This window comes from Staurois parvus, unplaced genomic scaffold (assembly GCF_062004578.1).
Source record: "Staurois parvus isolate SC_StPar_1 unplaced genomic scaffold, SC_StPar_1.0 ptg000052l, whole genome shotgun sequence".
NCBI classification, from domain to species: Eukaryota; Metazoa; Chordata; class Amphibia; order Anura; family Ranidae; genus Staurois; species Staurois parvus.
Window position 1 is genome coordinate 5,333,448 of NW_028317848.1, and position 21,200 is coordinate 5,354,647.

Sequence of the window (21,200 nt, forward strand, 5' to 3'; positions counted from 1 at the left end):
AAAAAAAAATGAAATAATAAAAAAAAAAAGTTTAAAATGCCCCCGTCCCTCCCGTGCTCACACATAGTGGTGAACGCATACGTAGGCCACACCCACATATGTAAATGGTATTCAAATCACACACGTGAGATATCGCCATGGACGTCAGAGCAAGAGCAATAATTCTCGCACTAGAACTCCTCTGTAACTTTAAACTGGTAACCTGTAGACATTTTAAAAAACATCACCCATGTAGATTTTTAAGTACCGTAGTTTGACACCATTCCACGAGTGTGTACAATTTTAAAGCATGACATGTTGGGTATCTATTTACTCGGCATAACATCATCTTTCATATTTTACAAACAAATTGGCATATATATTGTGGGTTTTTTTTTAATCATTTAAGTGTATTTTTTCCAAAAAAATTGCGTTTGAAAAATATTTTAATTTTTAAAAACTGTCCATTTCAGTTTCGGTTTTGGCTTTCGGCCAAGTGCATGCTGAATTTTCGGTTTCGGCACCAGAATTTTCATTTTGGTGCACCACTAATAAAAATGCAAAACGCAGCACAAATGCTCTACCATGCATTTCAGCAGCTACTTTATTGTAGCAAAGATGCTGCTTTTTGCTTTTAAAAAAGTCTCTGACCCTTTCCAAAAATGCAACAGCTCAATAAAGCATAGATGTGAACATGCCCCATAGGGAACCATGTTAAATGGACTGTAGTGCGCCTGAGCTGACAGGGAGAACTGTTAGTAAACAAAACAGTTCTACTCCCTGTTGGAGATCCTTGGAAATCACCGGGCACTGGCAAGTAATCACTGACCAGGACCTGGTGATTGACAGCCGTGACCCCAAGCGGCGGTGCAGGTAGGGTGTGCGTGCAGCTCTCGTGCTCCCCCTGCCCAGAAACACAAAATCACACACATATATATATGTGTGTGATTTTGCATACCCGTGCCTCTCTGTAGCAGCATTTCTGCTATAGGGCAGACAGGAAGCGGTTAATCCTCACTAGCATTAATAAATACATAGGAAGGTATATTAAATGTACTTGTTTTAAACTATATTTTTTATATTTCTTCAGTTACTTCCTGGTTTCTGGCCTAGGCAAATGATGTCATACATCCCAGGAGTCTTCAGGAGGGGAGGGTGTGTTTTCCCAGCTAAGCATGTCCTCCTGCCTGCATGCCTGAGCTAAGGGTAGATGGATTACAGGAAGTAAATGTGACATGAATCATCTGCCCTTCCTCAAGATGACTGCAGCTGGACATGCTAGGGAGAGTTTTTTTTTCAAAGCGGTTTCTCAGCAAAATAAAGCATGGAGACATGGATGGACGGGGGAGTTTGCGCTGAGTATTAAAAATGAATTAAATTGTGTTTTTAATTTGTGGTGCTCAGATGTAGCGAAGTTCTGTTTGAAATAGACAATCTGGGATCCGTTTTACAATAAAGTATATGGATTTTGTAAACCAAAAAAAGAAGTAATCATACAAAAAATATATTTTATAAGCAACTATAAATTGAATGTACAGACAGAAACATAAAATTGGAAAATGTAGGGTTTTTTTCCTTTCTTTTCCTCTTCCTCCTTTTTTAGCTCACATTCTGGTCTCTGCATATTCTATCACTGCTTTCCTCCTCAGCACCAGCCATGCCATTCCTGTACACTACAGAACTCTGTCAGGTGGAGTGTGCACAGTAACAGAATGAGGAAGGTCAAAAGTGACATGACAAGCAGCAGGCTTTACTTCCGCCCACACTGCCCTATCTCCTTGCGCCCGGCTGCGGCTGATGACGTCAGTTTGCAGCTGAAGGCTTGGAAAGATGGCGGCCACGGCACCGGGTAAGGACATAGGATATGTCATGTGGTGTATCGGGAGTACGGGGTGGCTGGTGTGGGTGACAGACGGGGGACGGGGTTCAGTGTAGTGGGGGGCACATGGTGAGGACGATGCGGGGGGCTGTGAGCTCCATAGAGAGGCGGGGAGAGCTGTGTCCTCCAGGTGACCCGGGGACAGTCAGCCCTCTGCCCCCTACTGTCTGTACATTGGAGAGGGGTGGTGTGCCTGGAGCCCCTGCAGGGGATGGCCTGCCCCTAGCTGTGTGTATAGAATATGTAGTCAGCACCCCAGGGGTGGCCAGGCCTGAAGTGACTTGTTATAGGAGGAATGGCACACCAGCGACTGCAATTCTCAGTCAATGTGACACACACTGTAGTGTTGCCATCAATGGAAATTATCCATCAAAAGTTCTATCCATCCTAAATCCAGATAATCTATTAAATTGACCTACAGGCAAAACGTTTTCATTTTGGATGGAGTAAAGGAGGATTGTAATCCCTGTTGGTTTATTTTTGCCACCTGTGTCCCATTGGGGAGATTTCCCGTCACTTCCTGTCCCATAACCTGGCCACAGCCTCCCGAGTGTTCACAAAGCTCCTAACCCTGGTGCTGGGCTTGCTGAGGACACGGGGTGTCAATTCCAGGATACATCAATGATCTCTTTGCTCCGAGAGCAGTCAGTTCCAAGTTTAAAGCAGAATTTAACCACTAGCCTACCAGGCACGTATACCCCCTTCCTGCCCAGGCCAATTTCCAGCTTTCAGTGCTGTTGCACTTTGAATGACAATTGCGCGGTCATGCAACACTGTACCCATATGAAATTTGTATCATTTTTGTGTGACAGACAGAGCTTTTTTTTGGTGGTATTTAATCACCTCAGGGTTTTTTATTTTTTCTTAAACAAACCAAAAACCACTGAAAATTTTGAAGAAAAAGTTTTTTCTTAGTTTTTGTTATACAATTTTGTAAATAAGTTAATTTTCTCCTTCACTGATGTGCGCTAATGAGGCTGCACTGATGGGCACTGATAGGCTGCACTGTTGGCTACTGATAGGTGGCACTGGTAAGCATTGACAGGCATCACTGATGGGCACTGAAAGGCAGCACTTATATATGGCACTGTTAGGCGGCACTGACTGGCACTGATGGGTGACACAAAGGCAGCTCAGATGGGCACTGATATGTGGCATTGATGTGCACTGGTAGGCACTGAAATGTGGCATTGATGGGCACGGGCAGGTGGCATGGATGAGCACTGACAGCTGGCACTGATGGACAATGACAGGTAGCACTGCTGGGGCTACACAGATCATCAGTGCCCTGATGATCAGTGTACATGTCACCTCTGAGGGATGCCGATTAACGGCTCTCACTCGAGGTGTCAGCATGACAGCTCGTGAGGAGAGAAATGCTGATAACCGGCAGCATTTCGCTATTTACATGTGATCAGCTGTGATTGGACACAGCTGATCACATGACTGAGCCGACATCTTCGGCTCTTTCCGTTGATCGGTGATCCGCAGATCGCCACGCTGCACGCTCCCGGAGCTGCGCATGCGCTGTTAGAATGGGAGGACGTCATATGACGTCCTCCCAGAACGAGAGACCCGCCTTAAGTCCGTCATTTAACTATATGGTGGGCGGCAGTTAAGAAGCAGAAGGTATCCTTCGGTACGTCTCTGCATGAGGAAATGGTATCTACATTGAAGCAGTTTCCTACGTGTGCTTGCACTCCAAATCTTTTGTAGAAGAACATTCTGTCTGCCTGGTTCATGCAGGTTCTTGCTTTGGATTGCCAGAGGGCTTTGTCCCCAGGGTATTTCAGGGTCCCAATTGGTGGTTGTTTGGAATCTGGAGAGAGGGTAATTTTCCTTCCAGGGATCTGGAAGATAGTAACCATTGATGCCAGTCTGGAGGTGGTTACATTTCAGGGGACTTGCTCTCCACAGGAGAAAATACTGCCAATCAATATCTTGGCGCTTCGGGCAGTAAGCCTTGCTCTGGATTATTTGATGAACCAGTTGCACAGGTTTGTGGTCAGGGTTCGGATTGACAATACCACAGCAGTGGCAAACATCAACCACCAGGATGACACCATGGGGTTTATTTACTAAAGCTGGAGAGTCCAAAATCAGACTCACTTCTGCATAGAAACCAATCAGCTTCCAGGTTTCATTGCCAAAGCTTCATTGAACAAGCTTAGGTTAGAAGCTGATTGGTTTCTATGCAGAAGGGAGTCTGATTTTGGACTCTCCAGCTTTAGTAAATAAACCCCCCAAGAGTCGGGATTGGGAAAAGGTGAACCACATTCTGTCCGGGGTAGAATAGCATTTTCCGTCTTTGCAATACATGTTCCAGGTACAGAAAACTGGCAGACAGTTTTTCCCCAGTTGACAGTGGCTATTACCAGGAGGGTGGCCCCTGCATCCCGAGATGTTCTCGGCAATTTGCCGGCATTTGATGTGGATCTACAGACTTTCAGGTTCTACAACAAGTTTGACAGGTTGTGTCCAGGATGTGCAGCCCACTGGTATTAGGGGTTGATGCACTGCTAACACCTTAGGGACCAATTCTTATTACTCTATACCTTCCCTCAATTCAATTATTGCCGTATCTTTTTTCCACGATCTGGGAGGAGGTAATAGTGGTAGTCTGGCCTAGCCCAGGAAGGGCTTGGAACACCAACATAGTGAATCTGACAGTAGATGCTCCTTGGAATCTTCCAGTCCACCCAGACCTATTGTCTTGGGTCCAATAATGTATCCTGCTTTACCATTGCTAGGACTGAAGGCTTGACTATTGAAGCCCAGGTCTGGAAGGATTGGGGGGGTCTTGAGTTCAGAGTTCTCTGAAATGTTGACCGCCAGCAAGCCGGCTTCAAGGAGTTTCCATTACAGGACCTGGAAATCTTATATGCCTGCTGTAAAGCCAGGAATTTGCACCTGTGGGATTGGAAGATTTTTTTATCCTTTTTCCAATCGGGAAGGGAAATGAAATTGCCCTAAATGCCATTTAAGGGTCAGATTTCGGCTCTGTCCATTTTTCCGGAGACTGTTGTTTCTCACTCCTTGATTCGTACTTAGTGCAAGTGTAACATGGACGGTCCCGTCTGTCAGGCTGTCCTTGAGACTTTGTCTTGGTTGTCCTTGCAGAAGCCACTGTTTGAACCAATTTAAGAAACTCAGTCTTTTGACTTGCAAGGTAGCTTCTTTGGATGCTGTCACTTTTGGGGAAAAAGAGTGTCAGAGCTGGCCTCTTTCATGTAAGGATTTGTTCTTGGTCTTGCATCATGATAAGGTGATGTTGCATCCTCATCCATCTTCTTCATCTTCTTGCCTTGAGTGGTTTCTAGTTTTCATTGAATCAGGACAGTGTCTTGCATTTTTTTTTTTTTTCCCTAGTCCACAGTCAGCAGAGGAAAGATCGCTGCATACTCGTAGTTCGGGTGGCCAGGATTTACTTGAGTTTGTTGTCACAGGTCAAGAATCATGGTTGTGCTGGCAGAAGGGCCCAGGAAGGGCAGACTTCATCCAGGTTAACTATTTCTCATTGGATTTGCCAGTTAATTATTGAAGCCTATGGTTTGAAGGATAAGAGCCCACCAGGAGTGTGGGGGTATTTTGGCCTACCTGTCATCAGTTGCTCAGGTGTGGAAGGTCGCTACATGGTCCTCGGTTCATACATTCACCAGGTTCTGCCAGGTGGATGTCAGTGCCATGAAGGTTTCTGCCTTTGGCCACAGCGTATTACAAACTGCTGAGTAGGTCCTTTGGGATTGATAATGGTGGTTATTATGGTGTTACCTACCCCTCAGATTTTTATTGATTTAGGACATCCCACATAGTCACTGGGTGACCCCGTCCATTAGTTTCCTTTAGCGGACGAGAGAATGACAGCTCCTTCTCAGAGTTATAGTGAAGGGGAAAAAAAGCCCGTAATTACATTTAAAAACCTGGATTGTTCCAATGAGAAATAGTTAACCTGGATGAAGTCTGCCCTACCTGGATTGTTTTTAAATGCAATTACTGTTTTTTTGTTTTGTTTTTTTTTTTTCTTATAGCAGTGTAGAAGTGGAAAACCCAGTAACTCCTGCGCTTGGGGATGGACTCAATGTCATTAGAACCACATATCGATATTCTTGGGATATGCACACCTTGCTGCCCTCAAAGGACCGGGGGAGTCCAAAGTACTGAATAGAGAAAAACAAACAGAGGGCGCACTGGCCTAGTGCATTACCTTAAAAAATGTTTAACGAATGTAAATAATATTATACTCATAAATGATCAATAAATAAAAGGCACATCATAAAGGGAACAGCTCTGTCTGATTTACACTGTGTGTCTGTCTGGAGTGAGAACCAGCTTTTTTTCCCTTCACTATAGCTCCAAAAATGAGCTGTCATTCTCTCTGCCACTAAGGAAAACTAAGGGGCGGGGTCACTCAGTGACTCCACCGCTTAGTTTCTTTTAGCGGAGAAGAGAATGGCAGCTCATTCTTGGAGCTATGTGAAGGGAAAAAAAGTTGGTAATTACATTTAAAAACCAGCAGTGACATATAGGGGGAGCCTGAGTGTATACACTGCTCCCTCACTATATACCCTTCTCCTCTTCTGCCCCCTACTTGCACAAATTGCCTCCCCCCTACTAAAAGGATCTGTTGCTCATATGCTATCACAGAGGGGTCTATCGGTCCCCTATGTGATAGCAATAAAATTGAAAGTTAAAAAATAGATAAAACTACACATTAAAGTTAAAAAAAAAAAAAAAATACGAAAAAAAAACATTTGAGCCTCTCCACCCCCACATACGCAGACATTTCGGTTTTTAGCCACGTGCATTCTGAATTTTCATTTCAGTGCACCACTAGTTTACAGTGACATTAAATGTGGTTAGGCTTTAAGGGTCCTATATTGAGCAGCTTTGCCAAGTGTATAGACAAGGCAGTTGGCCTCATATTCTATTAGTTTAGCCCACACCACCACGCTGCAAAGAGATGTGCTGAAAAAATTAGAACCTGCTGCATTTTTGCATGGCACAGCATGATGATACATTACAATGCACTGCAGTGCATTAAAAAGAATGAATTGTCATTTTCTGGCATTTCAGTAAATTTCAAAGTAATATAATGAGGTAAATGGTAACAGCTGGCCATTCGTTTTACAGCTTTGTTAAAGCTTTGCTGAATTGCCGATCTCGCGCTGCTGTTGGTGTCTAATACTTCTGAATGTAGCGCATTCCTGCTATTCTGACGTGTTGTGGTTCCTTCCTTTTGCCCCTACTATGTCTTGTGATGTAGGCGTCTGAAGAGGGAACCACAGTGCCCAGCAGTGGACCAGGCATCTGATATACCTGGATGTTCCGAATGCTGAAGATAGTTGAGCCAGCAGAGCTCCTGCAGACAGCGAGTATTGGCTGCTCAAAGGGAAAATATAAACTCTCTACTTTGTATACTGGACCTGTTGTGGGAAATGTAAAAAGTGACTGACTGTCTCTTTCAATGTATACATTCAATTTATATCCAGTGATGAAGATTCTTGCACCACATAATTGTTGCTGAATCTTTAGGTGATTCTACAGACCACACTTGGGTTGAGGACTGCTGCTCGGCAACTCTGTTGTAAACCATATTTACACATAATTCTCAAGAGATGTGTGGAGCAACTGATATTAATCTGTTTGTGCTTTTTCCTCAGTTTTAGTCTCGCGTCGAATGATGAGCACCATAAGCAAGTGGTACTACAATCTTGCTGGATTTAATAAACTAGGTAATATCATATGTTTTTAAGTGTCATTAATGTTGTGGGGCTTTTCATGCACCTTCCAAGTTTGTCTAAGCACCTGTGTAATCTATTTCTATTAGACAGAGATAGGGTGCTTTGTATGAAAACGGTCTGCATTTTCTTCAGCCAGCTTCCCTTTTTCTACTTTACAACACTGGTTAACCACTTGCCCTCGGATTTACCCCCCTTCCTGACCAGTTCATTTTTTGCATTACGGTGCTGATTTACTTTAACGACAATTGCACGGTCATGCAACGCTGCACCCAAATTAAATTTACATCCTTTTTTTTTCCCCACAAATTGAGCTTTCTCTTGGTGGTATTTGATCGCCTGTGCGGTTTTTTGTTTTTTTTTTGTTTTTTGCGCTATTTAAAAAAAACGACAATTTTGAGAAAAAAAACTATTTTTGACTTTTTGCTATTAAACATATCCAGTAACAAAATTTTAAAGATCAAATTTAGTCATAAATTTAGGCCAAAATGTATTGTGCTACATGTCTTTGCTAAAAAAAAATCACAATACATGTAAATTAAGTGGTTTACGTGAAAGTTATAGCGTTTACAAATGGTGGTATATATATACTGCGTTTTGTGGTTTTTGTTTTTTTTTACTAGGAATGGTGGCGATCAGAGACTTATAGCGGGACTGTGGCGGACGTTCTGACACTGCGGGGGAACTGACTTGGTGTCGCTGACATCCCCAATGACACCACTACAGTGATCAGTGCTAAAAAAAAAAAAAAATAGCCCTGACACTGTACTAATGACACTGGGCAGGAAGGGGTTACATGAGGGGCAATCAAAGGGTTAATAGTGTGCTGGGAGTGCTTAACTAGGGGGCGGTGTCAGTGTGCTTCACTGTGAGCACACTGCTTTGGATGGCACAGCCATCCACAGCAGTGTGCCTGAGCTGGCATATATACGCGATGTTGCGCACCCATGCCGCCCTGTAGCAGTATTTCTGCTATAGGGCAGGTGGGAAGCGGTTAATGTATGTTTTGATGTAAGCATGTATTTTCTTTTTTTATATTGAAAACTCCAAAAGGCTAAGTTCATCTTTAGAAACCTAGTAGTAAACAGTGCTGGGCAGTACAGCACAGACCCCAAGCACAGCACCGACTGAGCCATGATCTCTCCATCAACTTCTCCTGTGAATGGAAATGTTTTTATACATGCCCTTGCCATCTGAGATCGTTATATGAATGTTATCGACGTCCATAGGAAGGCCATATGAGAGTCTCTGATCTGAAGAGGAGAGAGTGCTGGACGTCCATCCAGTTGGGTCTGATCAGTGGCTTTGAGTCACACATGCTGGTTTTGAGTCCATACTTAAAGTGGTTGTAAATGAAAATATAAAGAAAAATTACTTTTTGCCATAAATGAGTACATTTTAATGTAAACATACAGCTGTGAGTGTACCTCAGAAAAATGCTCCCTTAGCTTTTGCTGTGGCAACTACAAGCACCATTTAGGTTACATTGGTCACAGTGGTGTAGGGAGGGCACCCCAAAACTGTATCATTTCAATGCTAAAGTAACTGCGCTCATCCTGCTACTGGCCAGTGCGAGGCAGGCAGGATTAACAGCTGTGGTTTTGGACTAAGGTGGATAGTCAAATCATATAAAATGTTCAAAGGAGCATTTCTTCTTCTTTCTTCTTCCCTTTTTTTTTTTTTTTATAAGAAGTTGGCTAAAGTTCTAAATTATAGTGGTAAAGTATACCAGTTTGTAGTAGATCTGTCTGGTAGACCGAAGTATTTTATGCAGTGCGTTTTTGACTTCTCTGTCCTCCCAATATATATTTCTTCTGAAGGACATGTTTGTACCTGACCCCCAGGTGTTCAACATACACAGCCTCTGTCTAAAGACTTTGTTTGAAAGAGTGGGTTGCAGTCTTTGCCATCTTCTACATTTAAAATCAGGTTCATGTTTTTGTTTATTACTTACAATAGGCCTAATGCATGATGACATTTTGTATGAGAACGACGATGTGAAAGAGGCTGTTAAGAGGTTACCACCCACAGAGTATGACAACAGAGTGTTCCGCATCAAGAGAGCTCTGGATCTTGATCTGAAAAAGGTCATCTTGCCCAAAGAACAGTGGACGAAATATGAAGAGGTATGAATCTGGCTCTTCTGGCGTAAACATTTTATAAATGGGAAAGTTTGGTGTATTTGTTGACATCACATCTACTGTAAGATGGCAGTGCTCTGCAGCAGTCTCATAAATATTAAATGTAAATCTTATCCTTTTGAGAAGATTTATGTTGAAATGCACTGACGACAGGGTCTTTCTAATACACTACTAGTCCCACCTTCTGTTCTTGGAAAGTTCCTTTCCTTGGAGAGTAAAGCCACCAGCAGAATCTTTACATCCAGCACTTCTGTATCTGATGCTTGTGTCCCCATAGAGCTTTTTTTCGGTCTCTATGTTACTGCTGTGCCCTATAGTGATTTAAATGCTGGTGAATAAAATAATAGTGCCCAGTCTCAGGCTGTGTGCCAATCCTGTCCCATGCAATGTATGGAAGGGGGGCCTGGATTAAATAATCTGGCAGAATTGTTCACATACGTATCTCAACTTTGTACTCAGTAGTGTTCAACTAAGTCTAGATGTTTCATTTAGTAGGAATTCTGGAGAATTTGTTGTGGTTTTTGTACTCTTGTAAAGTGTGGGGTTTTTTGTTTGTTTTTTTTTTTGTGTATTTTATATTGAATGTCCATTTTTGAAAAAAGTTCCTAGGAGATTCCTGTAAGTTATCAAACAAAAAAATATTTGTTAAGCTTCGTTGCCACCTTTTTTTTTTTTTTTTTTCCACTGACCCATGGCCATCTAAAGTGTAAATATCATATTGGTGTTTCTAGAAATATATCTCCTCCTAGCTATATCCACTTTCTTTTTCAACACAGGTAGATGATTCCTTCTTTCTTGTACATTGGTTGTAAGCAGAGTGTATGGAGTGACAATACTATACACTGTCAAATTCAGTAGACTGAAAATGCTGGCTTTCAAAATATACAATAAATAAACAATACAATACTGAATTTGTGCACAAATGTAACCACAAAAATGACTGTATTCTGAATAACAGGTGCTTTGTAAAAGGTCATGCAGCCCAACCAGGAAGACCTTTAAAATAAAACTAAAGTATCTCTGTAAAAAAATTACAAAGACTTCGCTTTTTCAGCAAAAGAGACATGCAATGTGCACAGTGCTCCTCTCAATTAATTTTTGTGTATGTAAGTCCCAGAAGAATTCTCTACATGCTGAGGGTAGGGCAGAGTGTTAGGGACATGTAACTTATAAGTTACAAGGTCAGTGGCTGCCAGTGACCACTTGAGAAGAGAAGAGCCTTTGGACCCAGAAGAAGCTTTGGGGAAGATGGTGGCAGCGGTGTGCCATATTATAAAGGTATGCTATGCATTATAGTGAGAGCTCCTTGTGTGGGGGGCCCTTGGAAGGAACCTCAAACAAACTGTATAAATTATGTATGATTAGAGGCATAATTCTGAAAAGGGCAGTAAGGCTAGGTTCACATCTGTGCAGGTGATTGCTGCTGCAGGTCTCGCACCTCTTCCCGCAGCCGCAACCACCCACACAGAAAAACACAGGAAATGTGTGCAGATGTAATTAATCCTAATGGCATGCCGCACGCGCTGAAAATCACTTTTGCGCTGGGAACCTGAACTACACGTGCGGTTCCCATGCAGCTGTGATTTCTAGAATGGCGCTGGAATTCATGCATTTCAGGAGGCACAGCAGCCCATTTAAATGAATGGGCTACTGTGTCCATGCAGACCGCAGCTCGTAGAGTCGCTATAGTGTGAATCTAGCCTAAGGCCCCCTTCATATTATGCATTCCCTTAACTCAACACGTTGCTGCACATTAAGGTGTTCTGCTTTAATTCAGCTCATTCTTTTTGACTGAGCTTCGTAGCGCATCTTAATGTACAAAAAATCAAACCTGCACTTTTTTTAATGCAACACACGTACGTTATCTTGCTGTGCGTTTGCTACTGTAAAGTGCATTGGTGTCTTTCACACTGAATGCCTCCACATGTCTGCTTGGATTGCAACCATCTGCATGGGCCCTCAGTTCAGCTTTTACCCGTTAGCCATGATAGCATTTGAGAGATCAAGCCTTGCTGGTTGCCGTTTGCAACAACTCTTCTTTTGCTTCACTGCTAATAATTAAGGCCCAATTGCATCAGCTTTTTTTCTTTTTCTTTTTTTTTAAGCCTGATTGATTTCTAAGAGTGACAGTTGTGTGCACAATGTACAACATATGAGCCCATTTATCTGCCTGATGTATACAACAAGCCGGCTTCGTATGGATACTTTTAGCCTAATAACCACCAGTTCTGACGAGGAATGTTAGTTTTGACAGCTATTTAATAATTAAAACATTGCATGACTATAATTTTGTTTTTTCAGGATGTCCGCTACTTGGAGCCATACCTAAATGAAGTGATTCGTGAAAGAAAAGAGAAGGAAGAATGGAACAAGAAATGAGGAGACTACCACTCTTCATTCTTTTACAGACATTTTGTTTGTATTTATGTAAAAATGTGTGGCTTTCACCAATCTTCTGGATCAATTTTTGATCTTACTTACTGATCTTTATTTCTAGAGCTGACCAACAATAAATGTTTCAAATGAGAATTTGAAATTTGTTTGTAAGTTTTTTTGTTGTGTTGTTTTTTTTTTGTTTGTTTGTTTTTTTCTCTGGTTGATAAATGAAAAGGCTTTTGTGGAGTGGAGTGGAGCAGGTGAACAAATGTCTTATTACCCACACATCCACAAGAACATGTCCCCCATACTCCCTCAATAAAGCACAACTGTTTATCTCATCCGCTGTAGTTCTACACCTGTCCTGTCAATAACAAAATCTAGTGGCAGGCTGCCATCACTTGTGTACAAACACCCCACCGATTTGAATGGAACACTACTCCTGCAGTATGGGTACAACCAAATAAAGTCTATGGGACCTTGGCGCACAGATGTGGACAGTCTGGCACTAGATTTTTACTGACCAGCATAGCTGAAGACTGGTCAGGGTGCCCATGCTGACTCGTGTTCACAGCCAAAAGCACATACAATGGGCATGGGAGCATCAGAATGGAGCAGTTGAAGGTGGCCTGCTCTGATGAATCACATTTTCTTTTATATCATGTGGAGTGCATGTGCACCACTTCCTAGGGAAGAGATGGCACCAGAATGCAGTATGGGAAGAAGGCAAGCCAGTGGAAGTAGTTTTGATGCTTTGGGAATTGTTCTGCTGGGAAACCTCTCGTCCTGCCATTCATACAGATTTCACTTGACATGTACTGCCTACCTAAAAAATTGTTGCTGACCAAGTACAACACTTCATGGAAACAGTATTCCCTGATGGCAGTGGCCTTTTCGGCAGAATAATACACCCTGCCACACTACAAAAATGGTTTGAGAAACACATCGAGTCTGCGGTGTTGACTTCTTAGGGATTTGTTGGAAAAAATGAGCCTGATCCATGGAGATCCAACCTCACTGCTTACATAACTGAAAGAATCTGCTAGTACAGTTTGGGATGGGGTGGGATATAATGGCAGCAAGTGTACATGTTGTTCCTGGAGTTGATATGTGAAAAGCAGAAAAAATGGGCAAGCGTAAGGATTTGAGTGACTTTGACAAGAGCCAAATTGTAATGGCTAGATGGCTGGGTCAGAGCAACTCTAAAACCGCAGCTCTTGTGGGTTGTTCCCAGGCTGCAGTGGTCAGGATAAAAAAAAAAAAGTGGTTCAAGGAAAGAAAACTGGCGACAGTGTCATGCGTGGGTAAGGCTCATTGATGCATGTGGGGAGCTAAGGCTGGCTCATATAGTCCAATCCATTAGAATAGCTACTGTAGCTCAAATTGCTGAAAAAGTTAGTGCTTCCTATAGAAAGGTGCCAAAACACACAGTGCGTCACAGTTTGTTACATACGGAGCTGTGTAGCCGCAGCCTCATTTGAGCATCAGAACCACTGAGAAATGGAAGAAGGTGGCCTGGTCTGATGAATTCAAGAATAGTTTGAACAAAACAACGAGTTTTTGGGGTTTGACTTGGCCTCCTCCAAATTCTCCAGATCTCAATCCAATCAAGCTTTTGTGGGATGTGTTGGAAAAACAAGTCTGATCCATTGAGGCCCTACCTTGCAACTTACATGACTTAAAGTATCTGCTACTGAAGGCTTGCCAGATACCACAACATACCTTCAGAGGTCTAGTGGAGTCCATGTCTTTAGGGGTTAGGATTGTTTTAGCGGCAAAAAGGGGACCTACTCAATATTAGGTGGGTGGTCATAAAATTATGGCTGGTGTGCGTGTATGTATGTGTGTATGTATAATATACAGTTGTGGCCAAAATTATTCAACCCCCAATGCTGTAAAGGGGTTTAGGGACTATAGTGTACATTTGGAATTGTATTCAGAATCAAATCCTACAAGGACGTTGTAACTACCCAAATGCAACTAAAATGACATCAATTGTTTATGTAATACAGTAGTAAATGGTTCTTATGTGGTTTCTTCATTGCCACAATTATTCAACCCCTTAAAGACTACCACTCTGAAGAACAGAGGTTCATACAGGTGCTTTCCATCAGGTATTGAAAACACCTGTGGATGTCACCGAGCAGCAATCAAGCATAATAAGCACCAATTAGGCAGCTTTAAAATGACTGTGATACTCAGCTCCTTCTAGACATTTACTGGTGTGGTTACAAACATGGTGAAGGCAAGAGAATGGTCCAGGAAGACAAGAGAAGAGGTGATTTCTCTTCACAGGAAGGGCAATGGCTATAAGAAGATTGCAAAGATGTTAAACATACCAAGAGACACCTTAGGAAGCATCATTCGCAAATTCAAGGCAAAGGGCACTGTTGAAACGCTACCTGGTCGTGGCAGAAAGAAGATGCTGACTTCGACTGCTGTGCGCTACCTGAAGCGTAGAGTGGAGAGAAGTCCCCGTGTGACTGCTGAGGAACTGAGAAAAGATTTGTCAGATGTGGGTACAGAAGTTTCAGCCCAGACAATAAGACGCACACTGCGTAATGAAGGCCTCCGTGCCAGAACTCCCAGGCGTACCCCCTTGCTGTCTCCAAAGAATAAGAAGAGTCGACTGCAGTATGCCAAAAGCCATGTGGACAAACCACAAAAGTTGTGGGATAGTGTTCTGTGGACTGATGAAACAAAATTAGAACTGTTTGGGCCCATGGATCAACGCTATGTTTGGAGGAGGAAGAACAAGGCCTATGATGAAAAGAACACCTTGCCTACTGTGAAGCATGGTGGAGGGTCAATCATGCTTTGGGGCTGTTTTGCTTCTGCAGGTACAGGGAAGCTTCAGCGTGTGCAAGGTACCATGAATTCTCTTCAGTACCAGGAGATATTGGATGGAAACGTGATGCAGTCCGTCACACACCTGAGGCTTGGGAGACGTTGGACCTTTCAACAGGACAATGATCCCAAGCATACCTCCAAGTCCACTAGAGCATGGTTGCAGAGGAAAGGCTGGAACATTTTGGAGTGGCCATCGCAGTCACCAGACTTAAATCCGATTGAGAACCTCTGGTGGGACTTAAAGAAAGCAGTTGCAGTGCGCAAGCCTAAGAATGTGACTGAACTGGAGGCCTTTGCCCATGAAGAATGGGCGAAGATACCCGTAGATCGCTGCAAGACACTTGTGTCAAGCTATGCTTCACGTTTAAAAGCTGTTATAACTGTAAAAGGATGCTGTACTAAGTACTAAGATTGAATGTCACTTGGGGGTTGAATAAAACTGATAATGCTGTGAGCACAGAAAAGACATTTGTGGTTATTTCATTATAACTGTTATGTTATATTTGTCTGACCTACAAGTGCCTCTTTAATGTAAATGTAAGCAAGATGACTGAATGATCAAAAGCAATGTCAAACTGGCCAAAACACTCAATTTCAGTGGGGGTTGAATAATTTTGGCCACAACTGTATAATTCACACAGCGGGAATAGAAAAGAACCCCTTTTAAAATAATTACATTTTGTTGCTTTGTAGCCTGAAATGAAGACACGTTTTTGTTTTATCCAGCTGTATTTACTCAGTGCAACTTCCAAGTGAAAGATATAACACCAACATGTCAGAAAAAAATAAACCTAAATTCAAAAATGGAATCAGTGAGTTGGAAAAAGGATCACCCCCTTTTGTCAGTATTTTGTTGAACCACCTTTTGCTTTAATTCCAGCCTTTAGTTTGTTGGGATATGTCTCTAATAATTCTGCACATCTAGACTTTGCAATATTTGCACACTTTTTGCAGAACTGCTCAAGTTCAATTAAATTTTATGGTGACTGTTTATGGACTTCAGTCTTCAAGTCCTTCCACAAATTTTCAATGGGGTTTAAGTCTGGGCTCTGACTAGGCCATGCAAGGACATTCACCTTTTTTTCCTCCAACCACTGAGGTCATTTTTGCTGTGTGCTTTTGGTTATTGTCATATTGGAAGGAAAACCTTCTTCCCATTGACAACTTTGTGGCAGAGGGCAGCAGATGTTCCTGAAGAATTTGACAGTATTTTTCCCCATCCAGTTTTCCTTCTATCTGGACAAGTGCTCCAGTCCCTGCTGCAGAGAAACATCCCATAACGGTATAACCACCTCCATGCTTTACTGTAGGAATGGAATTATTTGGATGATGAGCTAATTTGGATTTCCATCATACATATCGTTTAATGTTGAAGACAAATAATTAAATTTTAGTCTCATCTGATCAGAACACCTTTTTCTATGTGGCCTCAGAATCTTCAAGGTGCGTTTTGGCAAAGCTCAGTCATGACTGCATGTGGCCTTTCTTGAGGGCTTTTTTTCTTGCAATTGGAGAAATTTGTAATATCGTAACATGCACGCAATGATCACCCTTTGTTATAAATTCCTGCAACTGCTTCAGGCCTCTCGATAGCTTCTTTGAACAGTTTCCTCCTGCCTCTTTCATCCAGTTTGGAGCGACATCCTGATCCATGGAGGGTCTGTGTTGTACCAAATACCTTCCACTTATCAACAACCGACTTCACTGTGCTTCTAGGCATTGATAAAGCCTTTTAAATTTTTTTGTATCCATCATTTGACTTGTGCCTGTTCACAACTTTATCCCAGAGATCTGTGACAGTGCCCTGCCACCCACAGTTGATTGATTCCTTCAGTTGCACTACCAGGGACTGAAATGCTCCAGGAAAGCTCTTTTTATGCTGAGCTAATCAAAAAGCCCACAGCCGATGACAGTTAAAAGTCAATTGGCTTTGTATACCATTGAGAAGGTGATTAGCTACACCTGATTGAGTTTACAAGTCATTTTTAGGAGGGGGGTGATCCTTTTTCCAACTCTGTGATTCTGCTTTTGATTTTTTTTTTATCTGACATGTCGGTGTTCTATCTTTCACTTGGATGTTATAAGTTGCACTAAATAAATACAGCTGGATAAAACAAACTGTTTCTGTCTTCATTTCAGGCTGCAAAGCAACAAAATGTGACTATTTTAAAAGGGGGTGGGTGATTCTTTTCTATATCCACTTTATATGTGTATATATACAGTTGGTAAAATAAGTATTGAATACGTCACCATTTTTTTCGGTAAATATATTTCTAAATGTGCTACTGACATGAAATTCTCACAACGTGTCAGTAACAACCTATTCAATCTGTACATACAGAGAAACCAAAACAAATAAGTTCAGAAATTAAGTTATGTGTAATAAAATAGAATGACACAGGAAAGAATTATGGAACACATGAAGAAAGGGAGGTGCAAAAAGGCATGGAAAGCCAAGACATAAGCTGAAATATATCAGTATTTAGAAAGTAGTCCTGCCCCTTGTCAGTGCAAATTAATATCAACTTGATTCAGTCTCAACTGATGGCCTATAAAAATGTGTCTCATTACCAAGGTGTCACACAGAAAACATCTCATGATGGATAAAAGCAAAGGGCTCTCTCAAGACCTTTGCAACCTTATTGTTGCAAAACATACTGATAGCATTGTTTACAGAAGGATTTCTAAACTTCTGAATGTTCCAGTGAGCACTGTTGGGGCCATAATCCACAAGTGGAAAGAACATAATTTCACTATAAACAGGCCACGACCAGGTGCTTCTCAGAAGATTTCTGTCAAGAGGAGTGAAAAGAATTATCAGAAGAGTTGCCCAAGAGCCAAGGACCACTTATAGAGAGCTTCAGAAAGAGCTGGAATTAGCAAGTACAATTGTGTCAAAGACAACAATAAGCAATGCACTCAACTGCCATGGCCTGTATGCACGCTCACCATGCAAGACTCTGTTGCTGAAGAAAAAGCATGGTGAAGCTTGTTTAAAATTTGCTGCACAACATTTAGATAAGCCTGTGAAATACTGGGAGAACATAGTCTGGTCAGATGAGACCAAAATTGAACTCTTTGAATGCCATAATACACATGATGTTTGGAGGTCACATGGCACTGCACATCACCCCAAAAACACCATACCAACAGTGAAGTTTGGAGGTGGGAACATCAGGGTGTGGGGCTGTTTATCAGCTTACGGTACTGGCAAACTTCATTTCGTTGAAGGAAAGATGAATGGAAAAATGTACCAAGACATTCTTGATAAAAATCTGCTGCCATCTACCAGGATGAAATGAAATGAAATGGAAGATAAAATGAGGGTGGACATTTCAGTAAGACAATGATCCCAAACACCAAGCCAAATAAACTCTTTAATTGGTTTCACAGAAAGAAAATAAAGCTGCTAGAATGGCCCAGCCAATCACCTGACTTGAATCCAATAGAAAATCTATGCAAAGAACTAAAGATCAGAGTTCATAGAAGAGGCCCACGGAACCTTCAAGATTTGAAGACTGTGTGGAAGGACTGACCAAAATCACACCTGAGCAATGCATGAGACTAGTTTCTCCATACAGGAGGCATCTTGAAGCTGTCATTATCAACAAAGGATTTTGTATGACGTATCATGTTAAATTAATTTCATTTAGCATGTTCAATACTTTTTCACTGTGTTATTCCATTTTATTACACACAACTTAATTTCTGAACTTATTTGTTTTGATTTCTTTGTATGTATGGATTGCATGGGTTGTTATCAACATGTGGTGAACATTTCATGTTAATATGTCAATATCACCTTTAGAAATATATTTACTGAGAAAAATGGTGACTTGGTCAATACTTTATTCTATCTGTCTTATGGATTTGTTTAGTTTTTGAAGACTTACAAAGGCCTGTTTCACTTGTATGGACAACTCCTTTGAACGCATAAAATCAAGCACCTAGGCATGCAGACTGCTTCTACAAACATTTGTGAGAAAATGGGTCGCTCTCAGGAGCTCAGTGAATTCAAGCGTGGTATCATGATAGGTTGCCACCTGTGCAATAAGTCCATCCGTGAAATTTCCTTGCTGCTAAGTATTCCATGGTCCACTGTTAGTGGTATTATAACAAAGTGGAAGCAACTGGGAACAAGAGCAACTCAGCCACGAGGTGGTAGACCACATAAAATGACAAAGCAGGGTCAGCGCATAGTGCGCAGAAGTTGCCAACTGTCTGCAGAGTCCATAGCTAAAGACTTCCAAACTTTGAGTACGTAGAAAGCTTCATGGAATGAGTTCCTCCACCCCAAACTCACTCATCCATGTCTTTTTGGACCTTGCTTTGTGCACTGGTGTGCAATCATGTTGGGACCGGAAAGGGCCATCCCCAAACTGTTCCCGCAAAGTCAGGAGCATAAAATTGTCCAAAATGTCTTGATATGCTGAACCTTCAGAGTTTCCTTCAGCCCAACCCCTGAAAAACAACCTCACACCATAATTCCCCCTCCACCAAACTTTAAATTTGGCACAATGCAGTCAGGCAAGTACCATCCAATCCCAGACACGTCCATCGGATTGCAAGACAGAGAAGCATGATTCGTCACTCCAGAGAACACGTCTCTACTACTCTAGCGTTCAGTGGCGGCGTGCTTTACACCACTACATCCGATGCTTTGCATTGCGCTTGGTGATGTAAGGCTTGGATGCAGATGCTCTGCCATGGAAACCCATTCCATGAAGCTCTCTATGTATTGATGTTGTGCTAATCCGAAGGCCAAATGAACACCTGCTCTGGCACATCATAGCATTCACCCGGCGCTCCAAGAAATAACTGAATCCAACTGCAATATTCTTTCACTGCCAAAATCTCCACTTTTATTATCACATGACACACAGGAGGATATTTCTTATAGTCATCACAATCTGCACAATAACACACTCCAATAATAATGTGAGCATTACAGCATGAAATAGACGCATCATTTGACAGCATCACAACATAGAATTAATACATTACCAATACTATGTGAAGGTGGGAAGGAACAGATTCCATCAGAACAATACTGCACAGGAGGTCACAGGGAAGCCTTAAACTCGACCAATCAATGAGCCCATATAGCCTTGGCAAGAGTCCCAGTGTCAGAGCATCCTCTGTCACTAGGAGGGTCCCAATCAATCCCATTTAAACTCCCAGCTTTTACACCATTTTCCTGGCAGCTTTCCTGAAGTGGGCGGGCACCACACCCACTCTAGGAGGAGTTAGCAGAAAGGTTCCATGAGGATAACAGCGTCACGCCCAGCCACCATATTGAATCAACATAGTTATCTAAAAAGTAACACTTTTACTTCAGATCAGCTTCTTATCTACCCTAAATGTATTCTCATCTACCCTAAACTTAAAAATTTCTGAGTTCTCAAGCAAGTAGACATCTTTAAACAGGTTCTTATCTTCTAATGTGACATTACTAGATGTCATAAACACGTTCAATCCCACAAACAAGTTTTTATCTTGCTATAAGTAGTCTAATATCTTGTGACTCTGTTCCTTTAGCTTAGTGAAATTACATCAGTCATTTCTCATGCTCCTGCAATGCTTTATTGTAAAATTACCCAAGAGACAAAAGGTCCAAGGCCATCACATTTGACCGTGGAATATTTATTATCAAGGAAATTTCGTAGATGGACATATTGCACAGGTGGCAACCTACCACGGTACCACAGTTTAATTCACTGAGCTCCTGAGAGCGACCCATTCTTTCACAAATGTTTGTAGAAGCAGTCTGCATGCCTATGTGCTTGATTTTATACACCTGTGGCCATGGAGATGATTAGAACACCAGAATCCAATGATTTGGAAGGGTGTCCCAATGCTTTTGGCTACATATATATATATATATATATATATATATATATATATATACACGGAAGCTTTTTGAAGAACTCTTGTATATATACAGTATATCTGTATGAGAATTGTAGGGCCTTTGGTGGGTATAGAAAATGCAGAAATCTAAATAGTAGTAAAGAAGCTTGGGGAATTTGCGAAATAAAGTGCTAAATGTGGGGGAAAATTGGTGAACTGTTACAGACGGAGAGAGTTGAAATCATGTCTAGTACTGTTATAATGTTGCAATAAACCAGTTTAACATATTTAAAAAATTTACAATATGATATTAAGGCTGAATTCCAAACAAAAATTAATGCTTCTTTAAATGTATTTAAATAAAATCTGATCAAATTCTGAATTTAG

The 21,200-nt window shown here is 41.7% G+C and overlaps 1 protein-coding gene across 1 annotated transcript; it reads left to right on the forward strand.

The window, feature by feature from the left end:
- Window positions 1-1,741: 1,741 nt before the first annotated feature.
- On the forward strand, window positions 1,742-12,266 carry UQCRB (ubiquinol-cytochrome c reductase binding protein). The gene is made up of 4 exons (XM_089666654.1): window positions 1,742-1,828; window positions 7,519-7,590; window positions 9,556-9,722; window positions 12,039-12,266. Exons 1-4 carry the CDS (start codon window positions 1,810-1,812, stop codon window positions 12,114-12,116), a joined length of 336 nt encoding a protein of 111 aa, XP_089522780.1. The 5' UTR covers window positions 1,742-1,809; the 3' UTR covers window positions 12,117-12,266.
- The last annotated feature ends 8,934 nt before the right edge of the window (window positions 12,267-21,200 follow it).